A 13,691-nucleotide genomic window follows, 5' to 3' on the forward strand; every position below is an offset into this window, starting at 1 on the left:
GTTCCTGTGGAGGCTTCTTGCCGGTTCTTAGGGAGGTTTCTGCTTTGATTCTATTTACCTGCCTGTCCTTGGAACTTTAGATGCAGCAGTGTGACCTCACTTCTCTGTCAGATCCAAAAAGAGTTGTTTTCATTCTATTTGGCTTTTTACTTGCTGTTAGGACAGAGTGATGACTTCAAAGCTTCTTATGTGCCACACTGAAAACCAAACCGAAGTCCCCATTTGCCCATATTTTAATTGGATATTTTTTTTGTTGATTTGTAAGTGTTCTTTATGAACTCTGGGATATAAGTACCTGATGGAAATATGATTTGCAAATATTTTCTATTTCTTTCACTAAAGCACAGAAATTTTTATTTTAATGTAGTCATTTACTTTTTTCCTTCTTTTGCTTGTGATTTGGTGCTATATTCAAGAAATCGTTGCTTACTTAATTTACTCCCATATTTTATTCTAGGTATTCTATAGTTTTACCTACTATGTTTAGGTCTATAGTCCATTTTAAATTAATTTTTGCATAAGGATTGGTTAAGGGTCCAAATTTATTCTTCTTCATGTAAATATCCAATTGTTCCAGCACCATTTATTGAAAACACTACTTTCCCCCAGTGAATCGATTGGCATCCTTGTAAGAGAATCAATTCTCATTACTGGAGCCTCTTTGAATCATTTTTAACTTTTTCAAATTTCTACTTCCTGTGGATAATATTTTGCTTTTGTATGAAACAAATATATTCAAGATTGTGCTTCTTTCAATTTGATCTTCATTTCTATTGTGTTTTAGATTGGCATGAAAAGAAGAAAGGACATTATGGTTGAGGGCTCAAAGCAAGAATTTTACTGAGACACAGAGGATTGTGACCTAGCTGATACAATTGGAAATTATATTTATGGTATTGTGGTAGCAGTGAAATATGATTTCTTAAACTATCATATTTTTTAAATTTTGTATTTGTTGTTGTTTGGTGATTTTATTGTCTGCCATTGTTGTTTTGTTTTTCTGGCCTTTTTTTTTTTTTTAATGGTCTCACTATGTCGTCCAGCAAGCTTCAAACTCTTGGGCTCACTGTGTCCTCCTGCTTCAGCTTCCCAAGTAGCTAGAATGACAGGCACATACCACTGGGCCCCTACTTGAAATTTGATTCTTAAATGATGGAAAAGTGTTAGAAGCAGATTGTTGAATGGCCTTTATAAGGCTGGTTAAAAATTTTATATCTTGTCCTAAAAGTAATAAGTGGCCAAGTGTGAAGAATGGGCTAATTAGTCAATGGATAAAAAGGTGGTTTGGAACAGATAACAAGAAGAATAACACCAGACAATGTAATTGGGAAGACATCATTGCAATAGTCCAAAACTGAAGACAATTAGATGCATTATTAAGATCATTGCAAGATCAAACAAGCTGTTATCTGTTAGATTAATTAAGAATAAGAAGTAAACATTTCATTGTACAAAATAAAAAGATCATTTCAAAGCATTTAGAAATATCAGGGAATTTATTCTTTTAAAAATTAGTTTCAAAATGAGGGGGTAGTTAATAGTGAGATGGAGAAAAATAAGGATAGTAAAAACTACTTTCAAATTGATAGTTGAGCTGGGCATGGTGGTACACACCTATAATGCCAATCACTGGGGAGGCTGAGACCGGAGGGATCTCAAGTCAAGTCCAGCCTCAGCAACTTTTAGTAGAGGCCCTGTCTTTAAAATTTAAAAAATAAAATAGGGAAAAGATTGGGGATGTAGCGCAGTGGTAAACTGCACCTGGGTTAAATTCCTAGTCCCTCCCCACTATTCCCTTCAAGAATCCGATTTTAGTTCATCATATAGCATGGAAGTTAAATGTCATTATGCTAAAGATTACTTATGAGAATATAAAAACAGCAAGTATAGAGTTAAAGAAGACATAAAGGGCTAAAGTTAGTGGTAGAAACAGAGTCAAAAGGAGTTGTATTTTTCCTCCAAGTGGAAGAAATATTACATATTTGTAAAGAAGGAAAGGATACATTACATTGGAGAAAGTGAAATAGAAGATAAAAGAGTGATAGAGAAGCAAGAAGAAAGAAAATGAAGAGTTGTTGGAAGGGGAGGAAAGAAAATCGAGGGGAAATATACCACAAGGTTACAAGAAGAATAAAACATGCCTCCCTGGACAAGAAAGAGAGAAATCAATATTAGATGAGCAGAGAGAACTTTTCCTTCTAGACAGGAGTGAAAGGTGAAAAGTTGGGTAGGAACTATGGGATACCATCCCAGGGAGTTATGACACACCCTCGCTCTTCTCATTACAATTAGAATTGAATGGTGGGAATAATAAATAATGGACAGAAGTGCTGAAGAGCCCCCAAAAGAGCTCCACTCAAGTTGTGTGGACCCACGCTGCCTGTTGACTGTCACGACTTTCATGAGTCCAGATTCACTCACCAGAAGAGTTTGGATTGCGTATTAAACCAGATTTAGTATGGATTTGGCTAAAGCAAAGGGCCTGAAGTTGAAAGTATGTTATACAGCTAAAATTAAAGTGTATAAAAACACTGGCTAATGACCTGTTTCTGCGTTCAGAATCCTGTTTCTTCAGGGAGAAGAGCATGTACGCCATTGTAGTTCAGCAACAAAGATCAGCAAGAATCTAAGCTTCCTTGTGCTCCAGTCCTGTCCTCCGTCCCACTGTAATGAAATGCACATACGCTTCTCAGTTATTGATCTGAATTTATTTACACAGAGCTGCAGCTTGGCCATCAGAGCTGGGAATCATTTACGTGAGGTGTCACAGTTTAAAGTAGTGTGTGTGTGTGTGTGTGTGTGTGTGTGTGTGTGTGTGTGTTAGGAGGTTAAACTTGCCCTGTTCTGAGGGGAGTAGAAGGGAGACAATTGATCACTTCTTGGCAATGGGAGAAAGGAGCTTTCCATGGTAGACAACACTACTGAAAGATGACAATACTGGATAACTCAAAACATACTCAGAAGTTTTAGATGAAATTTTAAAGAAAATATTTTCCTTTGCAGAAACCATATAAGGAAAGTTTTACTTTAATTGACAGGTCTGTGAAGCCACTGTCTGAAAGTAAGAAAAGAGGTGTGCATGTTGCACTGTCTTTTTTTTTTTTCTGGGGGGGGGTCATATATTAATATAGAGGTCTTAGTAATAACAATAATCTATTTGGAAATATAAATGGATATATGGTCCCCAAATTATGACAGTTCAACTTACAGGTTTTCAACTTCACGGTGGTGCAAAGCAGTACATGTTAAGTAGAAACCGAACTTCAAATTTAGAATATTGATCATTTTCTAGCCTAGATGGCAGCAAGCCACAGATCCTAGTCAGCCACACAATCACAAGAGGAAGCAACTGACACTCCATAGTGTATTGTGTGGCTAAGCTATGGCGGTTGGTAGGTTAGCTGTAGAGATGATAGATAGATAGATAGATAGATAGATAGATAGATAGATAGATAGATAGATAGATAATAGATAGATAGAAGATAATAGATAGATATGGATTTTTTTTTAACTTTGCTTGGGAGGGAAAAGGAAGAAGGGGAAGAATGTAATTGTTTTTGCTTCATCTCAATCAACAAATGAGTGTTTTGGGTCCTCTCGGACACCCATCCCAGTGCCCAGAGCTACCAGTCAGGATGCAGAGCCACCCAGGAATGTTCTCCCTTCATATATTTCCTTACCTGCCAACAGAGTGTTTGCTGGAATAAATTAAACCAAGGATGTAAACTATTGTAGAGGTTATCTGTGTTTATTTCTGTATAACAATGCACCCCAAACCTAGTGGCTTCAAACAACAATAACTCATTTCATAATTTTAGAGTTGGCCAGCTCTTCTGGGTGGTAGCTCTTTCCATTCAGGATCAGCCAGGATTGTGCATGAAGCTGCAGTCATCTGGAGTCTCCTCGGGGGCTGGATGAAGCAAGATGGCTTCGTTACAAGTCTGGTGGTGGGTGCTGGCTGTTGGCTTCATCTGGTCTCCCCAGAAAGGCAGCCAGACCACTTTACATAGCAGCCCAGGTTTCCACGAATGTGAAGTGAAGCTGACAGCTTAAGACTGAACTCTGGCACTCACACAGTGTCACTCAGGCAGAGCCACTTGCTATTGGTCAAAGCCAAGCATAAAGCCAGAATCAAATATGGTAGTGGATTTAACTGCCATTTTATTAATGAGACAAGTAAGTAGAGATTCTTTGGTCATTTTAAATTCTTCACAAAGATATTAAATGAAATGCCATCTACAAATTGCTTCATATCTGGCACAAAGCAAATTATTTCAGAATGTTCCTTGTTCTTGTAATTGTTATTCATCATTAACTTTTCTCTCCTGAATGAAAAACACTTTTTCCTGGGTATGAAGGTAGGTGATTTTTTTTATTTAGAAGAACTAAAAAGTTGATCAAATTACGTAAGACCAAATAAAACAAACAAACAAAAGTCCATGCAGTATTCTTTGAACTAACCTGAAAAATATGTGTTATTTAAGAATTTGAGTCAGGTATGGTAGCACATGCCTGTAATCCTCAGCAATACAGGAGGCTGAGGCAGGAGAATTGCAAATTCAAGGCCAGCCTCAGCAACTTAGTGAGACCCTGTCTCAAAATAAATAAAAATTAAAATGGGCTATGGATATAGTTCAGTTGTAGAACACCCAAGGTTCAATCCTCAGTACCACACACACACACACACAAAATTGAAATGCTTTAAAGAAAATGCTTGGCTGAAAGGTAAATTTAGTAAACCCAGACTAAGGAGAAAACTAAATAAAATGGAATGAAATTTTAAAAGTGTCCCACTCACAAAGTTCAGAAGATTTTTCTTTAAAGCATTGCCCCTCTCTTTTTGTTTATTTATTTTTGTTTGTTGCTTATTTAAGGTACTGAGGATTGAACCCAGGGGCACTCTACTACTGCGCTGCATCCCCAGCCCTTTTTATATTCTCTTTTGAGACAGGGTCTTGCTAAGTTGTTGAGTATTTCACAATGTAGCTGCTGAGACTGGCCTCAAATTTAGATCCTCCTGCTTCAACCTCCTGAGCCACCAGGATTGCAGGGGAGTGCCACTGTACCCGGATTTTCTTTTGTACTTAATCTGATTTTTGATCTTTGACTTTTGCTTTTTAGGAGTTAGGGAATAAAATTCCAGCACAATGTCCCTCCCGAGAGACAACAATTCAGCTAAAGTTGGTAGGACACCATCATTTCAGAGATATTCGGTATGTATTTAAAATCCTATGATATTGGACACAGGAAATGAGATTTAAGCATTATAAAAAATCTAGATTATTGACTATTCAGTAACATACCTGGGAGCCATAAGGAACACCAACATTTTATTTCAGTGACTTAACTTTTTTTTTTTTTTTTTTGTCCCAGCAAAACATAGCTCTTCCAAGAACAGGTGAGCCTAGATGTTAAATTGTTTTCCTAATGATGTTAATTAGTTTTAATGAGCCATTTGGTAACTTTAGTTCATGTTGTATTTATTGTTCTTGGCAATAGATCTGACTGTGATTAAAAGGAAACTCTGCAATTAGACCCAAATTTTGGCTCTAACATGAATCTATGGCTTCTTTAACCTTCTAATTGAATGACCCAAAAAACTTCCTCTGAATGATAGAATAATTGAGAGAACAGTTGAGAAAATACAAGTCCCTTCCTTCCTTCCTTCCTTTCTTTCTTTCCTTTTATAGGGGAAAATCTTATTTTTGCCCACATTTTCAGAGGTCTCAATTCATAGGCAACCAACTCTATAAGTCTGGACCCAAAGTGAGGAAGAATATCATGGCAGAGGGTATGGTCAAAAAAAAAAACAACTCAGAATATGGCCACCAGAAAACAGAAAGAGCTCCTTTCATCAGGGACAAAATATAAACTTCAAAGACATGCCCCCTGGGACCTACCTCCTCCAACCACTCCCCACCTGCCTACAGTTACCACCCAATTAATCCATATCATTGGATTAATCCACCAATTGGGTTATAATTCTCATAATCTAATCATTTCACCTCTAATATTGTCTCTCACAGGAGCTGTTGGGGAACATTTCACATCAAACTATATTCCATCCCTGGCCTCCAAAAGCTCATGCCCATGTCATAATGCAAAATACATTTAGTCCATTTCCAGGAGTCCCCATAGTCTTAAAATGTTTCAGAACTGCCCCAAGGTCTCTGAGACTCAAGGCAAACTCTCAGATGTTTTGGGGAAGGGAGAAAACTCTCAGATATTTTCTCCTTTCCCCAAATGGAGAACTAGGGGTATCCAAGGAAAGGATGGGACAAAAGTAGACTGAAATCTCATTGGGCAAACAATCCTTTAGCTCCACATCCAACACCTGGGGTACATGGCAATGTGGTGTTCTCTCCAAAGGGCTTTTGTAGCCCTGTCCCAGTGGTTTATTTGCAAGCAAATGGGCTGTTTCTTGGCTGGTCTCTGCTCAATTACTGTAGCTTTTCTAGGCAGACGTCCCATGGTACTGGTATCTCTTAATGCCACAGTTATCCACTGAAGTTTCAACTTTCTTCTCACATCCTTTATTTATTTTAGTTGTAGATGGACACAATACCTTTATCTTATTTATTTATTTGTATGTGGTACTGCATATCAAACCCAGTGCCTCACACATGCTAGGCAAGTGCTCTACCACTGAGCTTCAGCCCCCACTCTCTTCTTACATCTTGATGAGTCACCATTGCAGGGCAGCCCTCAGGGACTCCAAACTACACTTTGCCTGGCCTTCCAGATCTTCCTTTGAATTCTCATTGGAAGCCTCTATCATTCCCTAATTTCAGCATTCCTGCAGAACTAGCACCACGTGGTTGATGCCAAAGTCTGCCTCCATCTCATGCAATAGCCAAGTCTCTTGGGACCATGCTGCACCAGCCTCTGAGTACCTGGGTAGCTGAACATGGTGAAACAACTTCCTAGGCCTCCCTGTGCAAGCAGAGTTCTCCACTGGTTTCTTCTCAAATAAAGTTTTACTTTTATATCCTTGAGCCTGAGATGGCTACGGTCTTATCAATTCCTGAGCTGCCTTCAAGCCATGTTTCCTAGTATCTCTTGGTAAATTATTTAGCATTTCTTTAGTTGCTGTAATTTCTTTAACAACCACATCTTCTTTAGCCCCAGTTTTACTCTAAATTTTCTAGCCAAACTTCAAGTTTTTGAAATATTTCTGTTCTGCTTTCTGATGGTGATTATCACAGTAAACATAGCTAAAAGCCACCAGCAATATCCATGCCACCACCTGAATGCTGGGCTGCCTTGAAATTTCCTTTGCCAGATCAATTAGTTCTCCATTTCCTCTAAAACCTCATGATCCCTGTCTTTACTGTCCCCAGTTTTATTGGCATTCTGGTCTTTTGAACTCTCACCAGAATCACCCATAAGCTCTGCTTACAACAATCTAAAGCTTTTCCAACTTGCCTCTCTGAACTTTTGAAAATTCCTCCCCCCTTTTAAATGTTCGTAGCAGAACACGACAGTCACTAGTATGGCAATATGTAAATCAATGGATGTGTAACTGATGTGATTCTGCAATCTGTATATGGGCTAAAAATGGGAGTTCATAACCCACTTGAAGCAAAGTGTGAAAGATGATATATCAAGAACTATGTAATGTTTTGAACAACCAACAATAAAAAAAAATAAATAAAAATAAATGAATTCCAAAGGCTTTTGAACCCTATGGGCAGGTTAGTCACAGGAATAACCCCACTTCTCCAAACCAACTTGTGTTTTTAGTCAGCTTTTTGTTACTGTAATAATAACAACACAGAGGAGGAAAAGTTTATTTTGGCTTTTATTTTCAGAAGTCTCAGTCCATAGGTGGCTGACTCGATAGTTCTGGGCCCAAGGTAAACAGCACAGTAGAAGAGCATGGTTGAGGAAAGCAGCTCAGAGAACATGGCCACCAGGAAGCAGAGGACCCATTTTTTTCAATATAGGATTTTATATGGGAAAGGATACTCTGAAGAATCATTGTTTTGTTTTGTTTCGTTTTGTTAGCTAACAATTATTCTCACTAACGTAACCATTTGTTTGGTAAAATATTCCTGTGACTTACAACAATTACAGCTTCCTTTGCATGTATTTCTGAGCCCCTTGGACACCAGGGTGAAGCTTTAATATCTAGATGATCAGGCTCCTTTTCTTCCTTAAAAGAAATACACCATTATTCAAAACCAGCAAAAGCCACAGCCACCCTCAACTATCTTTCATGTTCCCTCAATAGAATTTTGGATTGGGAAAGATCCCAAATACATTCAAACCCAAATCTAGCTATCTTATTTCACAATTCAGTTTAAGTGATGTGTCTAAATAATACATCTTTGTGGGAATGAATCTGAGATTCAAGCTTCTGCTCTCTATTCCACATTGCCACCTGGATTTAATTTAAGCAAAGATATCTTCCAAAAATAAATACTTCTATTGTTATGGTTATTTGTTATCCTCCTTATTCTAGGACTTGGGTCTATCAGTTCATTACATTTTCATCTATCCTATGACTCCCTTTACACTCCTTTTTTGTTGTTGTTGTTTACTCCACAGCTGCCCGAATTATATGCATCAGTTGAGAATTTTAGGAAGAACAGAAAGAATTCAATTCTCCTAAAAACTCATGGCATTTCACCTAAGGAAGCACAGAAAATACTTAGTAAAAACCTGAATGAAAGGTCATTCATCAGCAAAACTAGTGTGAAAGAAGACCCCCAGTCTATTTTCATGTATACAGTGGGTAAAAAAGAGGTTGAAAAGAAAGAATCCATAGTTGAGCTTCTCCACCGCAGCTTACTAATGGACCCACTCCCTCCAAAACCGCCACCCTCCAAGTCCCAAAAAAGACTGGCTCAGATTGTGATCCCTCCTCCCATACATACATTTCCTTATAACATTATGGATGATCATTCCAGCGCTTTCCCGAAGTCTACCATTATTAAGAAGATTCAGAGCATCAAAATATTAGGCTTTCCTGATTCCATCCAAGAGAAGATGATCTATGAAGACAAAGTTCCCAGATACGTTTCAGCAAACCCAGGTAATCCAAACAGATGAAGCCACATGGGAAAAAAATAGAAATAGTCAAATATTGACCCATAAAACATGGATGTTCTATGTTCATAGATATATCTTTTGTTGCCTAGAATGGCAATGAAATGCATAAGAGAGAATTAAAAATTCCAGGGTCAACTGGCATTGTGGCATACACCTATTATTCCAGTGACTCAGGGGGCTTAGACTGGAGGACTACAAGTTTGACGACAGCCTCAGCAACTTATAGAGACCCTGTCTCATAAATAAATAAATAAATAAATAAAAATGGCCAGAGATATAATTTAGTAGTAAAGCGCCTAGGATTCAACTCCTAGTACCCCTCCCCCCCAAAAAAGAAAAAATTCCAGGGTCAACTTCCAGATTCATTCATAAGAGGGTGTTATTTAGACAGGCCACTTAAATTTTCCTTTACAAAATGAGTCAGTTAAGGGCTGGAGTAGTGGCTCAGTGGTGGAACACTTGCCTGGCATGTGTGAGGCTCTGGGTTTGATTCTCAGCATCACATACAAATAAATAAATAAAGTGAAAAAAAAATCCATTGACAACTAAAAAATATTTTTAAAAAATGAATCAGTTAATTAGTCAGGTGTAAATGCTACAATACCCATAACTACTTATTTCTTACTACATGAAATTAGTAGTAGAGTATTATCTTTTTCAAGTATCTTGGCTTTGGTACCATTTAGGGATTTTTAAAAATACATTTATTTTATTTACTTATCATTTTTATATGGTCCTGAGAATCAAACTCAGTGCTTCCCACATGCCAGGCAAGTGCTCTACCACAGAGCCACAGCCCCAGCCCCAAGATTTTTTTTGTTTTACGACAAAATCTTTAACCTTTCATTATTGTAATATCTCTGTAAGGACTTTCAACAGAGACCACAAACAGCAGAATGAAACCTTCATTTCTGATTCTTTAGTAGAGAGATGCCCATAAAAGGTCAAAGACAACACAGAGTACATTAAAAATACATAAAACATAGGATGCTAAATTTTAATGAGGAAGGAGTGCCATATTTCAGGTCTCCATTTTCCTTATGTTATTCACAGGAGTGGGGCTGGTGGTGTAGCTCTGTGGCAAAGCACTAACCTAGCATGCACACAGCCTGTGTTCTATCCCCAGTTCCAGGAGGAAAAAAAAAGCATGATGCAATATTTTATCATTCTATGCAGCTATTAAAATAAATTAAATAAATATTTGAGTCCCTCCAAAGTAGGTTCTTGGTAAGATAAATAGGTTTAAGATAAGACAATTTTCACAGCAAATATTTTGACACAACCACTGTTATAATAAAAACAAAAGGAGCACATTTAGTATAGTAGATTGACTAAGCATATGAGGTCCAAGGAACTGAAAGAGTTTTTGTTTAACTCCCTATGTCATCTTGACAGAGCCTAAGGCAGAGCTTGAATTTCTCTGATAAATTCAAACTAGAGCCTAGGAAATTGTAGTGATGGCTTAGGTCATCCACAAAAGCACACAGGTCTGAAGCCAGAAAGAAAAAGTATGCAAAGTATTGTGAATCAGTAAGAATTGGCCAAAAGTCTACTGCAGTAGGGCTCTGAATGTTTAATAGGGTTTTGAATTTTTTCTGACTTTGTCACCCACAGTGGATAGAGTTATCCTTTCTTCCTAAAGAATGCCCTGCCTGCTGTTCACCTAAATTTCATGGGTCTCTAATGTGGCCTCCCAGAGTCTGTCCTCTGTTTCAAAGACCTTATTTCTTGTCAGGTGCTGTGGCACAACCTGTAACCCAGCAGCTCGAGAGGCTGGGGCAGGAGGATGGCGAGTTCAAAGTCAGCCTCAGCAAAAGCAAGGTGCTAAGCAACTCAGTGAGACCCTGTCTCTGAAATACAAAATAGGGCTGGGGATGTGGCTCAGTGGTCGACTGCCCCTGAGTTCAACCTCCAATAACTGAACCCAACCCGCCCACCCCCCTAAAAAAAAAGACCTTTTTTCCTTGAGATCCTGGAGGTAAATCTCTGGAACTTGTCCTGTCCAAGGAATATGCATAAAGCCAGGTAGGCATCTCTATGAGGGATCTCCAATAATTCCTTAGGATTAATTGGTACTGCAGCAATTCACCTTCATTCTTACTCAGTATAGAAGAATTTCATGGATCCTGATATGTCAGATAATACTACAGGACATGTAGTCCTACTAGTACCAAGCATTGGTGGAGCAAAAGGGAGTGGGTATTGCCAGTTTTCTCTTCTCCTATTATGGGAGCTCCTCTTGCTCAGGCTAAGTCCTATAGAACTGTGTAAGTTAGGAATGTGTTTGGCCAAAAATAACACAGAAACCAGATAAGGGATACTTTTCTTACATAATTAAATGTCTGAGACAGATAAACAAGAGCTACAGCCATGCTTTTAGGTGTCACCTTGGACCCAGGCTCTGCCATTGTTTTGTATGTAGCTTCTATCTTTATGTCCAAAAAAACATCTCCTTTATCATCAGATGCTACCACAACCCAGGCAGGAAGAGGTGAACTAGAACAAAGGGCCAAATTTGTACTTCTGTCCGTGTGTGTGTGTGTGTGTGTGTGTGTGTGTGTGTGTGTCTGTGGTGGTGGTGGGCACTGAACCCAAGACCTGATGCATGCAAAGCACACACCCTACTACTGAGTTACAATCCCAAGTCCATATTTTCTTTTCATATGAAAGCAAAGTTCTCCTAGGACATCCCTCTTCAGAGGTCTTTTGCTAAGCAAGGTTAATGACAGAACCCTTGGCTTCCCTTTTTATAGCAGAAGGAAGCAGAAGAGGGTTGTAATGGGTTTGGAGGAAGACAACCTATGGTATCGACCAAGATCATGATATAAAGCTCTTTACTAATACAAATCATCATCTCTAGGTCCGTCTCTTGCTAAATATCCCTTCCTGTCCTTTTCTACCTTCTCCTATTCTTGCCATACCAGGTCTGTGATGATCTTGTCAACTCCCTGGAATTTGGTGATTTAGCCCCTAGGGACTGACAGTTGACAATGTGGCAGCTCCAGTGTGTCTGTTCCCTTGGGGAATAAGGAATAGTTCTGGCATCTGTCTTCTACATATATGGAACATACACAAAGATTTCCTATCAGATGGGCACAGGAAACCCAGGTCCTTCCCAGTATGGGGATGCAGGACTGATTGGGACAGGAGCAGAGTGGGCTTGACCCTCGGGCCATAGGTGATTTGCTCAAATGTCACCACATGGGGATGATGATGAAGTCACCCACAAACAGGAGGCCAGCCTTCCAGCTTGTCCACTGCACTCATCATCTCCTGATCATCATACTTCTCTCCTTAGCTCTTTGGCCACAGTTATACACTCAAGCCCTTGCTTTCAGTCTTGACCTTTTTTGATGTGTTTTTTTTTTTTTTTTTAACTTTACAACATATTCAGTCCTGACAGGAATTGAAGGTCAGGAAATGGGCAGTGGTTGCTGGGTAGAGGACGTGCAATACATCTTGGCTTGGTTTTCCATGATCATCAGCTCCTTGGAAAGATTGCAAGTACTAATGACATTCCAAGCAGGTAGTTCCTGAAAGTGTATAGAAAACAGCCAAATTCTAGCAAGCCTTTGCCCTTTTATATTTAGGGCTTAGAGTATCATCTTTAAAAGAAATGATGCTGATCAGTCTTCCTCCTTGTTCCAACCACTGATTAGGATTCTTTTCTCCTTTCTGTTGTTCTCAGTGCCATGCAAGTCTGTCCATTTGCCATTTATGCTGCTATCCAAACACCAAAGCAGACAATCTTTGATCTGCTGTGGCTCAAGGATCCACTTGAGCCCAATCAGCCAGACTCACCCAGTTTGCTATTTAGGGGAAGGCTTTGGGTGAAATGAACACCAAAGGTTCCCCTCAGTTTATAAAGCTTCAGAAGCAGCTTTCTGCCAAAAAGGGAAAGGAGATTCAATTTTCTGAAACAATTTATTCTATCCATGAAGCATCTGAATGACTGAAGGTTGAATAACAACACCATGTGACCCTTTCAAAATATGATTCTTTTCAGAAAAACAATTCATGGATCTAAGGGATCTGGAATGGAAATATGTTAAGGGGCTTGCAAAATGGAAGTGCACTACTCCAGTTTCATTCGTGGACATAAAATACAACACTGAGAAGAGATTTGTAGAGAGCCAGACTATGCCTGGTTTTATTTCCCCTCCGCTAGTTCGTAAGTCTTTCGTCATTTATCCTCAGACCAGTTTTCTTAACTGGAACATATAGTTTATTAAAAATATCTTGGATATGGAGTTTTCTTTTGGGAGCATTGAAGCACAGAGAAAGCACCCAATACAATATATGAACTGCGTCTACATAGTATTCACGCAAAGCCCCAAATTAAAACATTAACATAGAGTATAAGATCCAAGTTGATCTGCTATTGTAAGACCTGTCCTAATGGTTTAGAATTGCAAAGAAAGTGTTGATCATATATTTTTGAAAAGGATGCATATGAATAACACCCAGGCAAGCAAGAATAAGCTCATTATAGGTTCAATCCCCAGAATCCTCCCCTCCCACAAAACATTTAAGCACACAAGGAGATCCATAATCATCAAAATAGTTGATTAACTCAACAAATTGAAGAATTAATGCCTGTGGATATAGAGATCAATCTGAGAACTTTACATAATATA

At 38.7% G+C, this 13,691-nt stretch overlaps 1 protein-coding gene across 1 annotated transcript in view; it reads left to right on the forward strand.

Moving 5' to 3' along the window:
* C13H9orf153 (chromosome 13 C9orf153 homolog) overlaps positions 1 to 13,278 on the forward strand; it is a 28,344-nt gene extending 15,066 nt beyond the window's left edge. Inside the window, exons 4-5 of the mRNA XM_071600797.1 lie at positions 8,551 to 9,037; positions 13,061 to 13,278. Coding sequence (XP_071456898.1) covers positions 8,551 to 9,037; positions 13,061 to 13,278 — 705 coding nt within the window. The remainder of the gene's footprint in view (positions 1 to 8,550; positions 9,038 to 13,060) is intronic.
* Positions 13,279 to 13,691: the final 413 nt, after the last annotated feature.

The sequence above is a fragment of the Marmota flaviventris genome, chromosome 13 (assembly GCF_047511675.1).
Source record: "Marmota flaviventris isolate mMarFla1 chromosome 13, mMarFla1.hap1, whole genome shotgun sequence".
Lineage (NCBI taxonomy): Eukaryota > Metazoa > Chordata > Mammalia > Rodentia > Sciuridae > Marmota > Marmota flaviventris.